The sequence below is a fragment of the Lycorma delicatula genome, chromosome 12, assembly GCF_047948215.1.
Source record: "Lycorma delicatula isolate Av1 chromosome 12, ASM4794821v1, whole genome shotgun sequence".
NCBI lineage: Eukaryota > Metazoa > Arthropoda > Insecta > Hemiptera > Fulgoridae > Lycorma > Lycorma delicatula.
In genome coordinates this window covers 23,785,681-23,809,418 of record NC_134466.1, presented here as the reverse complement: position 1 = coordinate 23,809,418, position 23,738 = coordinate 23,785,681, and the positions used below count along the sequence as shown (strand labels likewise).

Sequence of the window (23,738 nt, the reverse complement as noted above, 5' to 3'; positions counted from 1 at the left end):
AAAAAATTAAAATTTTTACATTTTAAATGCAATGGGTAACTTGCAAGATAGATCTAAATTTAAAATAAATTAAAGAATTTTTTTTAAATTAAAGAAATATTTTCTGTTACCACAGACAACTTGCTGGGACGGGCAAAAAATTTTTATAATGGTTTGAAGGCCTACCAATGCAGAAAACATAGATGCAAATATTACCATCAATTCCTTTTCTGGGGGTGAATAATAAATAATAATTTTTGATCTCAATAAAAAATTTTGAACTTTTATAAGAAAAGATTTTTGCTCCAATACAGTGCCCCAGTAAAGATTTGAAATTTTATTTCAACCAAAATACCCCCCTTTTTTCCAATTTAAAAAAAAAATTATGTTTTCTTTGTCCCTGAAGGTAGTAACTGACTACTAAGTTTGAAGAAAATTGATCAAGGCGATCCAGAGTAGTAATGGGAAGAATCATGAAAGATTCCTTCGATTTGGTTCTTTATACTGAACGAAAGAATCAAGAATCGGTTTGCGAGAGAAACAGATTCTGTTTACGATTCTCAACAATGAATTGGATAGACGATAGGAAACCAAATCTTCCTCAGTTAAGATACAATTAGATTCACAGCAATCTATCTTAAACAGTTGAAAAGAGAAGAATCAAAGACATTTAGTTGGTACGTATCAGTTGAGTCGAAGAGGAGTATGAAGAGAGATGAACCCTAAACATGGGTAAAGAAGAGAAAGAGAGTATGCGCGCATTAGAGTTTACATTACTGGTAGCGGTGGCAAGAAAAGAATTATTGAATCGGACGAACAATTCTTTTTTTACAAATCCTTTCTAAGAATCGAATCGAAAGAATCGATTCCTGAAAAAGAATCATTTATCCCACCACTAGTCCAGAGTTACAGGACAAAGTACAGGCCAACATACATACAAAATGATGATGATGATGGATTGTCATCCATCTGACAAAACTGAACACCCCAAAGCAACCAACGCGGGTGACAGTACAATACTGTCACAGAATGAAAATTAGGCCTGCAGAAAGATTGTCCTGTGAACGAAAATTACAGCTGCAAATAAATCGCCTGCTGCGTAAATGAAAAATGATTCAGAACAATTTTTTTGTAAATGGTAGAAAAATTTAAGGAAAGAGAATTTTTCTAACTCATTTATTTAAGTATCTAGTTATGCGTACATGTTTATTTGATTTAATTTATATTTTACCTCATTTTTTGTTATGCATAATATACAAAACAGTTCTTAAATTTAAAGTAAAGTTAAACATAGAATGTATCTCTTTAAGACAAGAAAGTATCATAGAGTGGTATGTAGACTTCTTTTGTTCTGCTTTCGTTGTATATGATCTAAACACTCATATATATACTTGTACACATCAATGCTGTTTTTTCCATGCTTATTATCTGCTATTCAGGCGCATTATAGGTAACCACAGGTAACCAGGTTACAGGTAATCAGTCATTACTTGCGTTGACTTGTGGCAATTAAAGAACTCCATGAAAAAACTAAGTTCAAGAAATTACATGTCTGGAAATAGTTTTACATCAAGTAGAATATTGTAATTTATTATTTAGGGGAAAGCAATTATTCTAAAGGTTACGTACCTTTGTAAATCAAGTTTTTTTTATCTTAAAACAATATCTGTTGCATACATGAATAATCATATACATATAATCCTCTTGTGGCTTTACTACACTAATTCAGTGTTTTATTAATCACATAATATTTAATATATATGTCAGGAAAATAAATAAACTGTGTGACAATAAGTTTCATTCTAGTTGAAGGTCCTTATTCTCTTTACTAAATTTTTATATATTCTGTTCCTACCTTGCTGGATGTTATGTCCATAATGACAGTTAGAATTCTAGTAAAATGATACCTAGAAATACTGGGAGTACGTCAAGGGGTTTTTGCCTGGGAAATAAATGTATAATTAAAAAAAAATTTAGGACTGGTGAAAAAAATAAGGTCGCCAGGGATCGAATCGTGGATACGTGTAGGGATGAGAGAGGTAACTTCAATGCTGAGGATGTTTTAGTCCACCCACACGCAAAAGTGGTTGGATTGGGGTGCATTGAGCATTGAGGACCCTCAAAGTATGTGAGGTGGGCATGCGATTCAGGGGGGGGATGCATTGGGTGCATACCCAGACCCTGATTAGGGTCAAGGGACAGGAAGGGTAGCCTTTCTGGAGAGGGGCATTGTGGCTACCAGAAGTGGTGGTCATGAGACCCCAACAGGCAGGACAGCGATTTTAGCTGCGTGCACATGATAGGTTAATCTACAATCAAGTCACTCAGGACCAACCCAGGCAGCATCTTCTAGGCGATTACCGGTTGCCCCTGAGTAGTTAAAAATAGTCCCCCAAAAAAAAGGGTATTGTATTAGTATAACCAAGTTAATGTAACAATGTGAATAATACAAAAACTAAAAACTAAATTTATACATTGATATAGATATGTTAATGTGTCTTTCCTACTACTAATAAACACACAAAAGTTTTTTACCGTCTTTTGTATAAAGTATGATGATGTATGACAAAATGAACCTGGATTTTCTTTAATAATTTTAAGTGACTATAAAAAAATTAATTAAAATATGTTTTTTTTAATTTCCACGTATTTCTTATGAGAAAAATGCATCAAAAAAGCAAAATTGTTATGAAATTGATATTTGGATTTTTAATTGCTCACATTTCATTTTTATCCCCAAAAAAGCTCATGTTCGTACCATCTTGGCTCACTCCAACTTTTACTACTAATTAATAAGCTTCATATGTAAATGTATCTGGAATATTGTTTGAACCTGTTTGTTTAATTGGAAATTTTGAATTTTTCAGATGTAACCACGTATTGCTAATTTTTTGCCAAATTTCTGGATAAAAATGTAACTTTGTTTTAACAGTAAAAAGCGGAATTTTTGGGTTTTACCAATATAGATGCACTATACTCTCTTTTTTCTGTTTAACCTCTGGAATCACCACAAGGTATTACTTCAGAGGATGAATGAGGATGTTATGTATGAATGTAAATGAAATGTAGTCTTGTACAGTCTCAGGTCGACCATTCCCGAGATGTATGGTTAATTGAAACACAACCACCAAAGAACAACAGTATCCACGATCTAGTATTCAAATCCATATAAAAGTAACAGCCTTTACTAGGACTAGAACCTCAGAACGCTTGACTGACAATGCAATGTTCTAACTCTATACTCTGAGTTCATCTTGGGAGCTGTGATGATTTTGCTACCTATTATGTACATGATAGTAACTACTTGAAATATCGAATTTTAGAGTCTCTTAAAACACACTATTATTGTACGTTACGAGTGTAATGAATGAACTGCTCTATGTATTTTTAAAAAATATACGATTTCGATCTAAAGTAAATATGTTTATTTATTTTGCAATTCTATATTTCAATAGCGTGTACTGAAAACCTGCAAAAATCATGGAATTTTAAGAAGAAAAAAGAGGGGAAATCCTATGATAGTAATTAAAAATTATAGGCTATAAATGTATATTTACAAAAATGGCAACCTCTGGAGAGCATGTTGTTTGCATAGTTTGCTCAGAGGAAATTATCCTCAAAAATCCCAGAACTCATTATCAAGGTGTTACTGTGAAATATAAGTCTGCAACCAGTGAAAATATCAGTAAATTTTTCGCTACTGATGGGTCTGCGGCAAACAAAAGCAATGAAACAATTGTTGTCACCGACAAAGCTAGGTAGAACTTGTATTAAAAAACCGCCAAAACAGGCGATGGACATATGCCATCTACAATGCTTCAATCTGTTTCAAGGCTCAATAGCCGTTTGCGGCACAGACATTCGGTCTTATGTTTTAGGGAGACCGAATGGGGTGGTGGCAGAAGAAATGCCAAGCAAATCAAATATGCCATCTATAGCATGAGATTTGTTTGATTCTGGTCACTTTTGGAAAAAAAAATTATGAATAGAATTGCTCCAATTAGAAATTCAAACTATTTTTAAATTGTATAAACTCAAACAATAGTTTTTTGAGTATTGTTGTGCCTTAAGGAGATTTTATTAAACATCTCCTTAAGGCACAACACTTAACAAAAAGCAAATCTTTTTAAGGTTTTGTTTTTACTGACTTATACACTTCATCGTTAGCAGCATACATTGCTATAACAAAGAAAGTAAAAAAGAACTTCCCTATTATTTGCCAGGATGGAAAGGGGGACAAAATAATATATAACCTTGATAATTACAGGATGGATATTTTTTATTGTTTTTCTTTAAGCAAAGTGACTACTCTTTTCAATAAAGATTGCACATTCAGAAATACAAAGGACACTAGGAAAAATTTGCAATATGATGGTACAAATCATCATATTGAATGTGTTTGAATAATCTAAAGCCCCAGTCAATGTTTCAGAGTTATTTGTTTTTAGCTCTGTTAGTGAAAAGAGGTAGTGATGTCATCATGGTCAAAACTGATTAAACAGGCCATTTTTGTGTTACAATTTTGCATGTGGACTAATGTTAATCAGTATTTAGAAAAAATGACTCCAGCACTTGGAGAGGATTGTTCTCATCTTTCAATGTTTTGGTAGTACCAAGAGTTTGAAAGAGGAAATTTTGGTCAGGTTGACCATCTTTGTTGTCACTGAGGAAAACACTGCTGAACTATGAAAAATGCTTGAGACAGACAGAGACATGACCTAGCAGAGGTGTCCTTGGGCATTAATGCACCAATAGTTTGTGCAACTCTGTGCCAAGTGAGAAAGCTTTGTAACAACTTAAAACTATGAAAAATAAAAAAAACTGATAAAAATAAATTGATAACTGTGAAATTCTGAAAAAATATGGAAATGGGAAATCGTCCTATGTGAACAGGTGATTAAACTCAACTGTACTATTATGATCCCGTCCTGAGGCTCAAAACAAAGTGTGGGTTCAAAGATCAGAAGACCCCTGTGGCTGTTCAAAAATCCAGATTTTTTTCAGTGTGAGATGAGTTTTAGAGCGAGTCATGTCAGAAACTCAGAAAACAGTTATAGGTAAGTGGTATACGGAGGAATGCCTGCCTAAAGTTGTTGAAACTCTCAAGAAGCTGCGCCCAAACTCAAGGATGGAGAACAAATGCTATTTTAATCACAATAATGCTTGCAGTGCATCTCTCCAAAGTTTGCTTCAAGTGTTTGACCAGCACTGGGAAAAACTGCTAGAGCACCCTCCCTACAGTTCTGACCTCGCACCATAAGACTTTGCGCATTTCCTTCAGGAGAAGAACAGACTGTATGGGAGCCATTTACAAGAAAGAATGATCTTTTAAAGGTTTGGGATGATGAGCGTGCCCAAATCTCTGATGAAACACGGCAGGGTTTCTTTGAAGACTGTTTATGAAAGATGGATAAGTGTATAATGTGTGGTGGAAATTATTATAAATAAATAAACTCATATTGTAAAAATTTCCTAGTTTTTTTTTTTATGTAAACATTTTTAGTTTACTAAATATCATCAGTTTACATGATTTCTAGTTATGGGTACCAAACAATGATCTGACAGACTATTTTTGTATCTTGAAAACTCATTCTAATTTTTTGAGGGATTTCAAGAGACGACATTATACTTCAGGCAGGAATAATGATAAGTATTTCATTAAGTTGCTTCAAGGCATAACAAAGCTTATATAACAAGGCTTAGATTTTAAACAAGGTTTATAAAAGCTGCTATTCTAAAAATTGAGTGCACCCAAGCTGCCATTTCACAAAATTTTTAATTCTCTAATACACATTTTAACGACTACAGTATTTGTTATCATAGTGTGACTTTTTAGGACATTCCATACTTAGTTTTCAAATAACAAGTAATCACCTAAGCTTGATTATTTAGAATAATACTCTACAGGTTTTGGTATCATTTTCTCCCCAAATCTAACATTAAATCATTATTAAGTGTGGCAGTCCAAATAATTATGAACTAGTGTATGTAGTAGTTATATAGGTGAAATTTATACAAAGAAAAGAATTTGAAAATGATTCATTTTCATGAATTTATTAATGAGCATTAGTTTATGGATTTTTTTTTATCTGTGCATTTTTCTTAAAATTTTAATATCCAGACTTGAGATTTAGATGCAGCATTATAAAGTAGAAAAAGAAACCATCCTTTTTTTAATATCTCATTGGAAACTTGACCAGAATGGCAGTAAAAAAAAAAATTGAATAATTTTTTTTTAATTTTAAAATTTAAATTCAAATTCCTAAAGATCATAAAAAAATACAGGTGTCAAAAAAGTCCCGCACCATAATAGATGAAATTCTATTATTCATTTTTATTTTGTCTGATTACAGATAATGATGCTGTCACACAGGATGAACATATAGAAATCATCCTGTTGTGTGGCTGTGAAGCTTATTCACATCATGATGTTAGTATGAGTTTATCAACAATATTCCAAACACCTACGAGTATCAAACAGCACTGTGGGAAGATTACTAATAAGTTTAAGGGCATGGGTAATGTTGCTGATTTGCCCTGATTGGGAATACCATGGACTGATGGCTTTTTTCTTTTTTTTAAAAACAGTACAAAAAGATGTAATTGCCCAGGTTTACAACAGTAGTAAAAGAAGTCAATCCAGCAAACCAGCCTGGAACTGAATGTTCTTCAACATGTTATTTGAAGTCACAGGTGTACAATGTGAAGATTCGCGATGTGGCCCACCTATGCTTCAGAACTGATGAAAAAAGCCATGACAAAGAAAATCATTATGGCTCCAGGGTAAACTAGAAATTTGCCTACAGATCTGTCTGGAATTCAACAAAGAACATATTGAACAAATAATATGATTTCACCTATGATAAGAGACTTTTTGGACACTGCAGAATGGAAATGTATGAAGAACCAACATCCAGTCTATAAATTGTTTTCTTTAACTGTTTCACATAAAAATAAAGTTTGTTCTGGCAATGTGACCTTGGATATTTTCAATTGGTTATGTTTTGTCCACAGTAATTTAAATCACCCAAAACATTAAAAACAACAAAAAATAATATTAAAAAAGAATTTGCAAAAAACCAGTTCGGTCAAGTTTTGGGTTATAAAATTTAAACCAAGAAAAACTATTGTATCAAAATTAAACCATAAAAAACGCTTAAATTACCTGTAAGCTTTTATTATTTCCCTTTTAGAGGCTGTTCTTTTAACTTCTAGTATTTTATAGTAATCTCTCTTTTCTGATATTTTTAATAGTTTTTGAGCTCGCTGCATACCTTCTTTTGCCCGTTGGTAATTGTCATTAATATCCAATGCATCATGATAATCACGAACAGCTAAAACATAAAAAACTCTTAACGAAGACACTAAATGTTTTATACATACATTTATTTATTTTTTAAATTAACTCTTTAAATAGAATTGTTCTAATCAGCCGATAATTATTATACTATTATTATTATTATTAGTTGGCTTTTACCAATGCAAAAATGAAACAATATTTATAGTCCAAGCGATATCTGTTTTAAAATGGGCATATTTGGATTTCTTCTATTAATGACTCCAGAATATCATCAGAAATTATTATTTTGTTGTGTGCTAGTTGAAAAAGGTGTACTTAAATTTTTATTAAATAAAATGTAAAAAAAAAAATTGCAAAATTATCCAATTTCTTCTCTCCTATTTCTCAGATAACTCGACTCGGTAACCGTTCATTTTAGAGAAAATATAGAGAGAAAAAGTTTTATTATTAAATTTTACACACAATATCATCAGTTGCAAATCGAAAAATATGTTATTAATGATGCAAAAATAGCAATTACTGTCAAAAGATTTTTTGGGAATTTTTTTAGAGTACTTACATATAGAACCTTCAAATATTGCCTCAAAGAACTATTTAATAGATAAAACAACATGCCAAATTTCAATAAATTCAGTCTACAGTTTTTACACAATAATTTTACAATCCACATTTTAAAAAAAAAAAGAGATTTTTCCAAATTGTGCAGAGCCTGAAATAAAGTGTCTAGATATTTGAAAATTTAATCACATGTAAAAGAGCAATCAAACTTTCAAATGCAGTTTGAAAATTTTGAATCTGTTAATTAGGAGAGCCTAGGGAATTTTACAAACATACTTGCAATTTTTATGCTTTAAAACAAATTGAATATCTTCATGAATTTTAATCTAAATTAATTTTAAAGGCACAGCTTAAAAGTAATCAGAAAGATATTTAAAAAAAAAGTTTTGATTAGTTAATTATCTCCCGAGATAAAACCAATCCAATCGAAACTGACTGCCATTGTGCAACTTTTGGAATAAATCACCGATAAATTAATATACCAATATTTAGCAATAACTTTCATTTGCCAGTATGATATTTGAAGATTTTAACTTAGACACTGATTTAAAAAAAAAAAAATTGTTTGTTAATATTGCAATTTGGAAAAATTGCATAATTTTTTTTTAAATTTGGATTACAAAATTATTGTGAAAAAATTGTCAGACCGATTTTGTTGAAATTTGGCATGTTGCTTTATCGTATCAAAAAGTTCTTCGAGGCAAAATTTAAAGGACCTATGTATAAGTATTCAAAAAAATTCCCCAAAAAATTTTTTTTTTTAATTTTTTTTTAAAGTTATTACTATTTTTGCATGAATAATAACACATTTTTCGATTTTCAACCAATGATTATTGTGTGTAAAATTTAATAACAAAAATTTTTTCTCTCTTGAACTTTTCTCTAAAATAACAGTCGAGTTATCTAGGGAAATAGGAGAAAAAAAATGAATTTTTTTGTGATTTTTACATGTTGTTTAATAAAAATTTAAGCACACCTTTTTCAACTGGCGCATAATAAAATAATCATTTCTCATCATATTCCAGAGGCATTAAAGCAAAAATTAAATCATCCAAAAGAAGTCCAAATATGGTGGTCATTTGAAAACAGATACTGACTGGACTATTTATTGCTATAAAATGAAATAATTTCATTAAATAATATAAATAAATATATTATTATTATTATTATTATTATTAGTTTAGCTGACTGTATGTACAGGAACCATATTTGACCCACAATTGAAAAAAGATCAAAATGTTCAATAAAAAAATTTGGGTTCCAACTGACCCCTGACAAAATAATGTTATCATTAAAACAATACTGTATTTAGAACACAAAGGCAAAAAAAAAAAGCTGATAAAGTATTACATGACTTTCCCAGTTGCACCAATCAAGTCATGATTACCAAAATAAGATTTAATTATCAAAATTCCCTAATATCAAATAAAAATATTTTTGATTTTGGGAGGTTCGATACTCTGTGGAGAAAATTTAGGAAAAATTTATTTATAAAGTAACTCCTAGCAAAAAATAATAATTTAAAAATATTTTTAAAAAATGAAGTATATTAATGAAAAAAATGTATTTTCATTTCGGCTCCGAAATACAAAATAGGTACCAAAGCTACTTTAATTGTAATAGTCATTTAAGTGATGAAGAAAAATACAAAAAGTTTTTTTTATAATGAAAATTATTAGATTACAACCATAAAAAATACATACTTTTTTAGAGGCGGGGAATGAATTTATGAAAGGTTTTTTGAAACATATACAAGTTAAGCTTACAAATTTCCTTTAGCAAAGTTTTCTCTAAATCTGATACTCCTTTCAATAAAGGCTAAAATATTAAAAAAGAAAATTTTCAAAAACCTTTGCTGCATTTTAGGTTCAGGGTTTATAATTAAAAAAATTGTAAGCATTTCATGATAGTTGTATATATGAAGTATAGACTTTCAACAATTTTTAAAAAAATATTAAAACCAAAGGGGAGATTATAATAGTGAAAGAACAAAAAAAAATATAATTCAATTTTGACAGGTGAGGATTACTTTTTTTTGAAAAACGTTTTTGGATTATTTATACACCAAATTTTTTCAGTAAAGTTTTCTATAAAATACCTCTCAAGAAAATCAGCAATTGATTTTTTTGCAATATCCTCCAACCCTTAACAAATTTTGAAAAAAAAATTAACATGATTAATGGCATATGTATAGAAATATTTGAAGAAAATAGGTTCAGTCAATCCTGACAAGGCCAAAAGCAGTAAGATACACATATGTACACAGGAACATACACACAAACATTCATAAATTTGTTTATTTGGTCTAGATAAACTAGTTAGGCCCTAAAACATAAAAGTATACAAATAACTCAATACCCCATTTTTGACATGATCACCATACTTTATTCTTTAACATAGCTATTCTAGCTATATTCCATTGGGAAAAATAAAATCAAAACTTATAGTAAAAATATTTGAGTCCCATTTGAGCCCCCTGCTTGACAACTACATATAACATTTTTAAATGTCATTAATGTCTCACACACAGAAGTTTTTTGGGTTTTATTCTGAATTGGTCTGGAAAAATTAATCAAAATTCAAGCAAACATATATCCATACATATATATATCTTTCAGAAATTTATAATTTTTTTTATGTGTTTTTTGTGCTAATATCAACAATGATATGATCAACAATGAATGGTTTTTGAGAAATATCTCAAATTTTGGCCAACCACTGTACTTTTCCTTTATAGGATACTGAAGCAGCAATAATGGAGCTATAGTCAGGAACGAAAAACCTGCAACATTAAAAATAAAAAAATTAATTTAAAAAACAAACCTTCATCGTACATTTCACTGTTAATATAAGCTTCCGCTCGATCACATAATACATTTTGATCTTTATGTATAGCAAGAGCTTCTGTACAATATAATAAACTTGTTGAAATCTGATCATCGTGTAAATAACAGTGGCATAATTTTTCTTTGGCAGCATAAACAATCATTTTAACATCAGGTTCAAGTTTTAACATCTAAAACAAAAAAAAAAAAAAACATTTCAATTAAACAATTAGAAAAAGATAATTTTTTTCTAAACCATTAACAAAATGTAAAAAAAAAGCTCCACAGTTTAATGCCCAATTTTTTTTTAAGGTTGACTACTAGGGAGGTTATCATTTGTCAATCACAAGCAACAGATGACACTTTTTAAAAGTTAAAAAATTTTTTAACACACATTTAAACATTGTGCAAGTAAATAGCATAAAAATTGTGATTGGACTCTCCCCTCTCTAAAAAAAAGAAACTTTTTAGAGGTGAACGGACTTAAAAACCACATTTATAAGGAAATAATAATTACATAAGATGTTGTTATAAAAATTTAAAGGGCCAAAAAATAAATAAATTACATATAAGAATGTTAAAAAAGGGGTGAAAAGAGAATCACAAAAATTGGATAAAAAAAATAAATAAATAAATTCAAATTAAAATAAAAGTGATTTGTGATTTTAAACTTTGAAAAGTTTCTCAATTTCAGTCATATCATCACCTAAAACAATGTATTTGAATTAAACATTAAAGGAGCACTTGCGGTCTCTCTCTCTTTCTCTCTCTCTACACTCTCACTTCCTCTCCCCTAGTTTAAACATATGCTAATTTAGACTTGTTACAGACTAGCTGTTTTAGTGTTATTTGTTTTTTAGCTGTGTTAATGATGTCATCATAATTAAAAACTGAATACTAACATTTAATCAACGTGATTCCAATGATTTAATGTTGTGAAGTCATTCCCTTAAAGGGGAAGTCATTCCCTTTAAGGGAATGACTTCAATGTAATGTAATATTTTTTAGTGCGAGAGCTTCTTGTGTTAGAAACTCAGAAGACAGTGCAGGGAAGATGTATACTGAGGAACGCCTGCCTAAAGTTGTCAAAGCTCTCACAAAGCTGCACCCAAATCAAGGATGGACACACGGTGGTTTTTTTTACTACAATAATGTGCTTCGGTGCACCGATCCAAAATTTTCTCAACAGTATTTAGCCAGCACTGAAATAAAACTGTTACAGTGCCATTCCTATAGTCCTGACCTCACTCCATGTGACTTATGCTTTTCCCGCAGGTGAAGAACAGACTGAAAGGGAGGCATTTTTTAAGTGATGATGATAAACAAGCATAACATAACTGTGAAGATGTATTCCGTTGTACTGCAAAACTTTCCTAGTGCCCTTGTATATACAATGTTTATGAAGTAAAATAGCGTAACATTAGTTTAGGTTAAATAGTTTTGTTCAAAAACTTTTTATCTCAGTTCATTGTATCTTTAATTATAAAATGGATACTGCTTTTACACAATCTTCATGAAACAGAATATAAATTTTTTTTCTTTATGACCATAACATTTCATCTATAATGTCCATGGCATTTTACATAAGTGTCAATATATTAATACTTTATTACTTATTAAAATAATATTACATTTGGGTAATTTTTCTAGTTGCTTAATCCAACAAATAATGGATTTTTTGTTTCATGAACTTGATCAGTAGGCTTATTGTAATAAGTGGAAATACAAAAATTGTTCATATTGATTAAAACCCTCTCCCCCACCCAAAAACAATTTCTTACCTTAAGTGCACTCTCTATACAATCCTTATAGTTTTTATTATCTACAGCAGTCTGACAATCTGAAAGAAATTTATCAATCTTTTTAACTTTTTTATAATGTGGAAAACATTCTGGATGATCAGGATCTAGTTTAAGGCATTCTCTTATTTCTCTGTAAAAAAACAATGTAAAAAAGTTTTAATTAGCTTTAGCATTAAACAAAAAAAAAAGAATTAACATTAAATGAAAACACTAACATATACGCACCAACAAATAAATGAAAATGGTTATATTGTAACCATAAAATAATAGTGGAGTTTCAAACAGTCAAATGTTTAGTAACAAAACACGGTAGAAACATGAAGAAAACGTAAAAATAAAAAGAAACTGTCAAAATTTTGCCATACAGAACAGAAAACATCTAGTGCGGAAAAGGAAACAGCTTCAGTGAACTGGTTTTTTAATCGACTAAATTCTTTTAAGAACAGAGAACATTTGTGTCTTTACATAACTCCACATACAAAAATCCATATGGATAAAATCTGGAGACCATGGATAAAAGGCAATGTAATCTTCTTATCCTAATTTTTCGATTAAGTAATTCCACACAAATGTGAAGGAGCTTCATCTAATTGAAAAAAATGGATTCTTCAGTGTTTGAGGTACAGCACATCTTTTTAACTTATCCAGGTTGCTGTTTCAGGTTTGTTGTTATAAATATATATATTTATTTTTTTTTTTTAAACAAAAAAGAAGAAACTAATAACCATTTAAACTTATTTGTGGCATACAGTTGTGCACCACAAATTAACTTTTGGACTGTCCCATAAATGTTCCTTAATGATATGTGGAGGTTCAGTACCCTGTATTCGAACATTATGCCGATGTACTATTCCCAAAATATGAAATGTAACTACACAAAAAAAAAAAAATTCAAAAACTCTCCATCATCTAACCTATCCAAATGTCTGTAATGAAGTAATATAATTCAGATGGTAACATTTGAATTATATTACTACCAGTAAGGCATAGTAATTTTTTTTTAATTACCGTTAACAGTTGTTTTTGGATTACCTAACTTTACAGAACACTTATGGAACTGATTTTTTTTTTTTTACACATGTAAATAGCGTTTTTTGATATCTTCATTGGTCTTCTCATACACTGACAAGACCTGACATTCCTCATCAGTATTCAATATGTGGTTGTCCTAGATGTGATGGCTTCAGTAGGCTGCCTGCATCTCATGAGTTGTTTGCCCCATCGGCAAATGTTATTTTCATGTGGTGGTCCTTCATTAAATGCAAGACAAAATTTACACCTGATAAGTATAATCGAGTCAAATTTAGCAAGCTACAAAATAAGCTGAACCTTCCTCTGCCCTGTAATCATGGCGACTAATGAGCTACATGCAGTTATTGAACTTGTAACAAAGCCCTCATGTGCTGGTACTAGAATTTGTTTCAGTGTTGAAATTTTGGGACATTTTCACTTTACATGTAAAGTGATCACAATGTTTTTATGTCAAGCTTTGTTCCGAACTTATGACTGTTTGAACCTCATGATTATTTTACTTACACGCTGTAGAAGTACCCAGTCATACCCTATTGAACTGCAGTAGTCCATTGTTATTTGTGGATTTATCATTTACAATTTTTGTTATTTTCATTCAGTAGCTGACCAACTAGAAAGAAGAAACCACATTAAGAGACAAACAACCCTACCTAAAGGAAAGCTTTTACTAGATACCAGTAACATCACACTAGGTAGCTGACAGAACCCTCAACAGACCGAGGAATTTTTAATTAGATAGGAACGGCACATTATTTAAACCCCCTACCAGTTAATTTTTTTATAGATATGAATGTTTTTTTGTATGTATGTATTTTGATTAATAATAACCTAATGTGTAATTAAAAACAATTTTTTTACAGGCAAAATGTATTTTATTACACATGCATGCACGTGCACACGGACACGCACGCACAATGAGATATATGCAGAATTTCTGTCACATGTATATATACAAAATATTTATGTGATTATCTTTATAACTTTACCCTACACACAAAACATTTACATACTTTTATATATTGATATATTTATAATTTCACAATATAATAAGAAATATAGTGCTCACAATCTGACTACACAGAACATGGTAAATCAACAACTCACCACTACAGCCAGGTCAGCTGACTACAATCAAATATACATGAAAATCTCTCACTTTACACTATATTAAAACACTAACAACTAGCCTTATCTATCATTGCATAAAACTACTAAAATGACAAAATATTATGACAAAAAGAATCAAAACCGGAGAAGTGTGTTGATGTCAGAATATTCCAACAAAGACCCTAATCATACACATCTGCTAATGTTGAAATATTCTGTCAAAGACGGGTAAAGAGTTAATATTTCATAGAACAAGTTAAATACAATATGCTATAACAAAAAAGAAAAAAATACTTTTTCTATAAAAATTAAAAACAACCAAGAATAAGGTCAGGAATAACTCTATTATTTGCACAATCGTTTGGTGTGCAAGAACTAGTTTGTAGTCAGATAGTTACTACAAACTACATACAAAATAAGTTTTCAAATAGTTTACTGCACACAAATGCATTTGAGCATAATAGCACCCACTGTATTAATAAAAGTTATCACAATGTTTTTATCCGCAATGAATGACAATTGAACTGTAAAGTAACTCCTTACAGTTCATGAAGTGAAAATGAAAATGGTACACATCCTAAAAAAAGTAATAGACAACAATGTTCTAGTTATTAATACTTTCTGTAATGAAAAGTTTATAATTTGTATCTCTTTTATAAAATATTTTAACTAGATGGTAAATTATCAATTCTTCTTACATAGCAACTATAACATTGAAGGCAACAAACTGTAAAATACGCTTTACATAAAAAGTATTAATTGTCTAACAATCAATAAAAAATTAAATCCAAAAAAAAAACACTAAACAAATATTAAGAATTCTGATCCATATCAATTACTTAATTTCAATTTACTTCAATACCTTAACGATTCTTGTGGCTGTCCCAACTGATAATGAAGAATAGCTAATTTAAAATAACCGGCTGTATTATCCGGTTGTAATTTTGTCGTAGATCTTAAGTCTAATATAGCAGACATCGTATCACCAAGGGCCACATGACAAACTGATCTCAATTCCCGATGACGTGATGACCACGGGCACGACTGCAAAATAAAAAATGGAAATAAAATTTCATTATTACTAAATCAAATTGAAAAGAAGTTACAAAGATTATTTACTTATTTACTCTTACAACAACTACTGATTGAATCCTAATTACAAATGAGAAATGAATTTTTGAATGAAAAACTGCTTTGCATAATTGAGATTCGAAAAAAGCCCTACTGATAAGCATACGATCAGATAAATTTGTCAAAATTGACTGAAATTTTATAATTTTATTTTCTGACAAGTAAAAAATTGTAATTGTTATAACATTTGTCATAGTTTAAAGCTTCACTGTTTTATAAAGGCTTGACAATTGTTAAAATGCCTGTAGGCTATGAAAAGTGACTGATGTTTATTATAATTTTTAACTTCATCTTTTGTCTTTTGTTTCTTCTAACTGCGTAAAAATAAGTGATGAAAAGAATTTGCATTTTAAATTTAATAAGAGAAAATATGATGAACAGCTGCTCTTTATAATCCATAAGCATCTGCATCAACTTTTTATAGAATGTTATCTGCAAACCAATATAACACTCATACAATTTGTTCCTTTGCTTATATTGCCTGATTGCATCTTGTTTCTTATTGCAAATTCCTGCCAATTTTCTGTAAAATCATTAATAAAATTTTAGTTTATTTTTTAGCAATTCAGAAGGAACTTCGAATGGAAAAAGATAAAATATTTCTAATGAAAGTATCAGTTTTTTAAAAATATTTAAAAGAATTTCTGTACACTATTAACAAGGTTTTATTTATAATAAGTTCCATCAATAGATGATTTAGAAAAAAACAATCCAGGGACAAATGCACAGCATATCACCTTGATACAGGTTTTCTGACCTAAATAAAAAAAATGTTTACCAATTTAATTTATTTTGTAAAAATCAACAGTTATTTTATAACGATAATGTAAAAATTATAATTATTGAGAAACAGCTTACTAACTTTTGGCAATGCATGAAGAAGCTAATTAGGAGTACACAATGGAATTGTTTGCTCTATTAGAGTATGATATTTTGGTCCTGCAAAACACAAGACACAATAAAAAAAAAAAATTTAGATGCAATAAAGGCCTTAAAAATTGAAAATCACTGTTAACTGACACATCAAAATGGGTCTCATAGCCCGGCTGCACATATAATTTTAAACCCTAAATCAGATCTCATAGCAGTCAACCTGTTAATTTATGATTATTTATTTATGTAATTGAAAATAGTTTTATTTTATTTATAAGAAATAAAGTTATGCCGGTTTTATATTTTATGAAAAATAAATCTGTCCAGAAAAATTATCACAATTTGTCTACCATCCTAAAATGAAAATCTGATAATTGTTATGAAAACTGACAGGCTGTTTTGACAATTCTCTCCAAAATGTTACAATTTATGAAAAAGAAACCTGCCAAGTTCTCAGATAGAAGACTGTTACAAATCATCTATTGAGTTGTCAAGCTTTATGAAATAGATCCCAGATAAAAGCTAGCTACACTAACACTGACTTTTTCATGTCATAAAGTCAAATAAAAGCCAAATTACTATATATATATATATATATATATATAAAAACGGAGGTTAGTAGTTAATGATTTATTCAGTTTAATTTTCATGAATATGAAATATACCTGCTTATAACATTATACAAAAAATAATATGGAAAAACAGAAGTGCATGAGAATCAGTATTAACAGTGTCAAATTCAAGAGCAAGTTCACAAAAAAACAAAGCTACATACAAGTAATATTTCTAAAGACTACTGGGAAATTTTTCTCCTTAACGTTGGCAAACCTGCTGTCGTTCATGCCACACTAGTAATGTACACACTGCATTATTGTTTATAAGTTGTCGCATTGTAGTATCTTCGATTACGTGTGAGTTATTAGTTATAAAATGAATAGGAAAATCAGTTGCAGCCGATTGTGAAATACATGGTTAAACCATCAAAACGTTAAGCCGGCAGAAATTCAAAGACAGTTGGTTGTTGTGTATGGTGATAATGTAATGAACGAAAGAAACATACAAAAAATGATGTGAAAGGTTTAGAAATAATATAATTAATGTGCATGATGAAGAACGTTCAGAGAGAGGCCCTTGATAATCATCTTGGAATTGTTGAAACACATCAATGATGAAATTAGAAAAGATCGTTGCTCAACAATTTCCGACCTGGCTTCTTTTTCCTGATGTTTCAAGAGCTGTTATCGATCGCATTGTTCATGATCATTTAGGCTTCAGAAAAGTTTGTGCACACTGGGTGCTGCACGTCTTAACGGAACATCATAAAAAAATTTGAATAGGTTCTGCTTTGGAACTTTTGATGTATCACGCAGAAAAAGATGATGAATTCCTTAATTCAATTGTTACCGGCAATGAAACATTGATTTCATATTAAAAGTGAATAACATCTTCCTCAATCACCAACCAGACTGACAAAGGTCACAGCCATTTGGACGCAAACTGATGGCCACAGTCTTTTGGGATCGGTTTGGCATTCTGCTGATCGATTTTATGCCACGTGGAATGACTATAAATGCAGAAGCCTACTGCAAAACTCTACGTAAGTTATGATGCGCCATTCAATATTAATGAGATGGGCAGCTGCTTGATAATGCATGTACACGTGTTGCAAGTCCGACACATGATTTACTGAGAACATTTGGATGGAAAAGTTACGATCACCCACCATATAGTCTGGACTTACCTCCTTCTGATTACCATTTGTTTGGGGAATTGAAAGAATTTTTGAGTGATAAGCAATTGGTGGCTGACAAACTTAAAAATGCTGTTAATGTTCTGGTGGCAGAATACGATGAGGGTATACTGAAGCTGATGTCACTATGGTAAATGTCTTAATTCATGTGGCGATTATATAAAGAAGTAGTATAAGGTATGTAGTTTATGAGAAATAAAAAATATTTATAGTTTTCAGAATAAATTTTTTTACAATGAAACTGTCTTTACTTTAGAGATAACCTCTCATATACATATTATGCTTATATATATATATAAGCATCCTAGTCATTTCGCTTGCGCTATATACTTACGTGTGTTTCCAGTCACGGTTAGGGGATATTTAGCTGGTCCTGGTTTGATTTACTCAAACTTCCTATCTAGCTAAAGGGCTCTGCCCCTAGGATCCCATTGTCTTCATTAAACTCAAGCTTGTAAAAGTAATAATGATAAATAAAAATTAAGGCTTGTTCAGTTTATAAAATCTATCAGTGTATTGAATTTCTTCAGAGCAACAATTTGATCAGTAAAGAACCTGAAACTTTGAGTAATCTAAGATTGTGGATTTCAAAACAGTCAGTCTCTGTCTTAAAAATATTAGTTATAATTGGTTTCCCGTACATCGTACGAGTAAAATGTATTTTGCTCGATTCTTTGTACTACCTGACCAACACCATGAAGAGATGATTGTAATCCTTTTCTAATTTTTAAGCAAATATTTTAATTACTTTTTTATGTTATGCTTTTTAGTCAAGTAACAGAAGACAGGTGCAGCCAGTTGAATCGCACATACAGTAACAGTGGCTGTATTGGTTGAGCCGCAACGTCGTACCCTTTATAAAATCAAAATTCAAAAAACCCGAAAATGGTTTTATATATTTAATTGAAGAGTATTTACAACGGATATCTCTAAAGTAAAGAGAGCCGGGAAATCTCTCCTTACGGTTGACGAAACTGTGTCGTTCGTGGCCATGCTAGTATGTACAAACTGTATTGTTGTCTGTAAGTTGTTCGTTGTAGTATCTTTGATTACGTGTCAGTTATTACATTATAAAATGTAATAGGAAAATAGATGCTGCCGCTGACGGTGACAATCAATAGCAGCTCAGATATCAGCCAGAGCACAGTATACGTATGCACTGGTACAAGCGTTACTCTCGCCATGCAGTTCTCCCACTATAGCAGCACTGCAGAACCACCACTCTCAGGCTCCAATAAAAGAATGTGCACGAGAGTGAATTTTTAATTCGTCGACCACCACCTGGAGAAGACCAAGAAGAAAAAGAAGATGGCAGAAGACAGAAGAAGTTCCCTGGTTGCCTCAACATGGGACCTCCTGGCAGATGCAAACATCCCTGCCAGACCTGGCCAGCCTGCCAAGAGTGCCGCTGGACACAGACATTACCTTCGCTTCAATCACCCTGGCCAGCGGACTCAGCAGCAGGTACCAGCCCAGAGTGGGATCGCTCGGGAAGAACTGCCTTGTCTGCACCAGTGAAAAATAATCAATGCTGACCTGACACTGCGGGGTTCAGAGGCCACCACTGCCATGCTGTAGTGGGGACCCAACTGCCACTAAGGGGAAGCCCGGTCTGATTTCAACAGACGACCTGCAACTTCCCGACTTTGCCGGAGACCAGCTTCTGGACCCAAGAGCTCTTTTCAGAGCTAATGCAAAAAACGGCTCTTTTCAGGGCTACCATTGAAGCCAGTCAATGACAACAGTTCTCAGAGCTACTACAAGGTTATTAAGTGCCATGTGCCATCAAAGCCATTCAGCGACAATCTATATCAATCATTATCATCTGTAAAGAAAATTAATATTAAAAAAATTGTTAGCAATTTAAGGAAAAACTTACCTCAATAACTTTAGTCAGCGCATCAATTGCTCCCTGATAATCTTTCACACTCATTAATGAATCAACTGATTCAATTTCACTTTTTAATTCATCAGCTTTATAATAATTTGTTATTGCTTCTTCATTACCTTCTACGTTATACTAAAATAAGAAAACTTCTTTTAAATTGAATATTTAAAAACAAGATAGTATTACTATTATTATTATTAATTTAACACTAATTACATAAGATGTTATGCGATATTTACAATTAAACTATAATAAGTTAACTATTCACACAGAAATCTGCGAAGGTTAATAAAAATTTTATCAACTTAATATAACTTACATAGCTTAATATATAATTTTTTTTTTTTTTTTTTTAGGAAAACCCTCCAAATGATAATTTAATCAGTCAGTAATAAATCACTTTAAAAACGTTTTTTGAAATATAGATACAAAAATTAACAGCACTCCTCGTATTAAAACTGATATAATTAAACATCCCACTTTCGAACAGCACCCTTAAGATTACTGAAAATGCTTGGTAAGGCATATACAATTAATATCACTCTTATTTAAAATACAAATAATTAATCTCCAATAAAAATCTACTTCATTTTTTAGATATTAAGGATCAGTCAAATAAAAACCAATAGTTGCCATTTTTTACTTAATGAATAATTCTTTAAATTTTATTTTTCTATATAATTCCCATTAACTTCTAAATACTCCTGTCACTAAAACAGATATTTTTTTGATTCCCATAATACAAAAAATAGTAGGTTGTGTTTGATCTAAATTAACATAAAGCTCCACTAATTTATTACTTTCAAATCACTGAACCTAACAACACCTCCTTGAGCGATAGAAGCAAACCGTAATCATATAGCACTAACTTGGTACTATAAGAAGGATGTTTGATTATGGCCTGATGATAATGATCAGCATAGCAGTGGAAAGAGAATACAGATAAATCCATTAATATCCAAATCAAACTTGACACCAACATTCTCTTGTTTTAAAGTAAAACCAAAAGTTTGGGCAATACATACCAAATAACAAGCAATAAAAAAAATTGCCATACAATCATACTTAACAGAAAATATATGTTTCATAAGACAAAATACAGCTGTTCTATTTATATCTCTATTACCTGCTATAAACTAAAAATCTTAATGAATATACAAAGCACGTTTAAAAAATAAAAAAGAATAAGAGTGAATATTTATTCAAATGACATTTCTTACTAACTCTATATGAGGTCTGTTCATAAAATAACCGAACATTTTTAATTACGCACCAATGAAGATATTTAGTGATGTTTAAATGGCAGCATTGTGTTCCGCATAACCTCCTTTGTAACCACATGTTCTTGGATTATTTAATTTTTGTGTTATTGTTATTTGAGTGCAACGTATTTTAGTGTTGGTAGTGATTTTTGTAATGTGAGATTTTCAAGAGCAACGATATAAAATAAAATTTTGTGTGAAACTGGAAAAAACTTTCTTGGAAATGTTTCAATTTTGAAACAAGCTTACGAAGATGATGATCTGGGTTGTATGCAATGTTACGAATGGTATTCATGATTTAAAAGCGGTCGTCAGTCAATCGAAGATGACCCTCGACCAAGAAGGTCTTTATCTTCAACTGATGACACCGCACTCAGGAAATCAACGATCTGGTGTGTGCACATCGCCGATCGACTGTCAGAGAACTTGTAGAAGAGGTTAGTATCTCGACCAGATCATCCCCTGACATTTTGACTAAAAAACTGAACATGTATTGAGTTGCAGCAAAGTTTGTTTCTCGTTCCATGACCGATCAGCAGAAAGAACATCAAGTGGATGTTTGTCAGCAATTTCTTTAACAAGCCAATGACGATGAAACAATCATCGGAAAACTAAAACCGGGTTTACAGCTACAACACTGAGACAAGAAGTTCAATCGTCAAAAAATTGCACATTACAAACACCTACACATGTTGCACTTAAATAATAGTAACAGGAGAACTAAATGAGATATCAACAATCCAAGAATGTGTGGTTACAGAGGAGTTTATGCGGAACACAATGCTGCCAACTGCATGTCACTAAATATCTCTGTTGACGTGTAGTTACAAATGTTCAGTTAATTTCTGAACAGACCTCGTATGCCAAATTTTCTAATATTTTTCCTGTCTCTGTCGGAGAAACAGTTTTTTCTACAGATTTAAATCCTTTTGCTATGTTAAAAACACTTTTATTTATACCTGAATTAGTTACCATCAGTGTTCATTAATTCATTCATTAATAAATTCATAACAATAAAATACTGATCAGTTACACTGATACTAATTACTGTTAATTATCAATAGAATTAACACAAAAGTGTAATATTTAAAAGTAATATCCATTAATTTATCATAAATGTTGCTTGAAACTACTTGGTCTGAAATTATAGAAAGAAATGATTCTTTTCGAGTAAAATTAGATTACACTGATCTCAATATAAGTTTTTAAACCAATGAAGACACATTAAAAAAAACTGCACTGAACATGATTACAGTAAAGAAAAAATGAATCTTACAATTTTTTTACACGAGCCAAATAAATAAAAGCTTACCACATAAGGTGTAAAGAAAATTATACATCATTGTTGAAAAATGTTCAGTAATGGCTAATTATCCGTGTATAATATAAAACATATTATGGAAGACCAATTTTATAAAAAATAAACGTACAATAATGTTACATGCAATTGTATAAATGTTGACATTTTAGAGCAAGGAACTGCTATCTCTGCCGACTGTTAAAATTAGACTGTCAAAAATCTTTGTCAGGTACTCAAAACCATGCAACCAAGCAGATGTTTTTACTGAATCATTTTTCAATATGACAGTGCTCACCAACATTTTGGTTTGCAGAAATCACTGTCTCTCTTTTGTAACTCTTCCAGCAAGAAACAAAAACTAACAATTCATAAAGTCTGACTTAATCTTTTCTGACTTTTACATATTCGTAATATTGAAGAAATGTGTTACAGTCTAAAGAAGTGATCAAAATATTCTTATAGAAATTTCTATACAGAAATTTAATATCTTTATAATTTACTAAAAAAAATTGCTTTTCATTTTCCAAACATGATATGGCTGCCAAAGCTAATTTAATAGCCCTTTAAGCAACAAAAAAAAACTTTTTAATAATAAAAATTAAAAGAGAGCCAGAAAAACAGTATTATATTTTTTAGAGATGGGGAATAATTTTTAGGAAACATTTTTCTGAAAATATTCATATATAAGTTATGCTTAACAAATATGCTTCAGTAAAATTTTCTCTATATCTAACACACCCTTCAACAGAAGCTTAAATAAGTGAAAAAAATTTCTTAATAATTCTGTATATGAAATAAAAACTAAAAAAAAAAACTTGAAAAATATTAAAACCAAAGAGAGACAGAATGAAAGAACAAAAAAACACATTTCAATTTTATAAGGTGGAGGTTTATTTTTGAAAAAAAATTTTGATTTGCAAATTAAGAATTA

The 23,738-nt window shown here is 30.7% G+C and overlaps 1 protein-coding gene across 1 annotated transcript in view; it reads right to left on the bottom strand.

Annotated features, from left to right (window-relative positions):
• The window catches only part of P58IPK (dnaJ homolog subfamily C member P58IPK), a 44,635-nt gene that overhangs the window by 9,122 nt on the left and 11,775 nt on the right, over window positions 1-23,738 (bottom strand). Inside the window, exons 5-9 of the mRNA XM_075380080.1 lie at window positions 20,237-20,377; window positions 15,466-15,647; window positions 12,444-12,594; window positions 10,661-10,853; window positions 7,145-7,313 (exon numbers count right to left, since the gene is read on the bottom strand). Coding sequence (XP_075236195.1) covers window positions 7,145-7,313; window positions 10,661-10,853; window positions 12,444-12,594; window positions 15,466-15,647; window positions 20,237-20,377 — 836 coding nt within the window. The remainder of the gene's footprint in view (window positions 1-7,144; window positions 7,314-10,660; window positions 10,854-12,443; window positions 12,595-15,465; window positions 15,648-20,236; window positions 20,378-23,738) is intronic.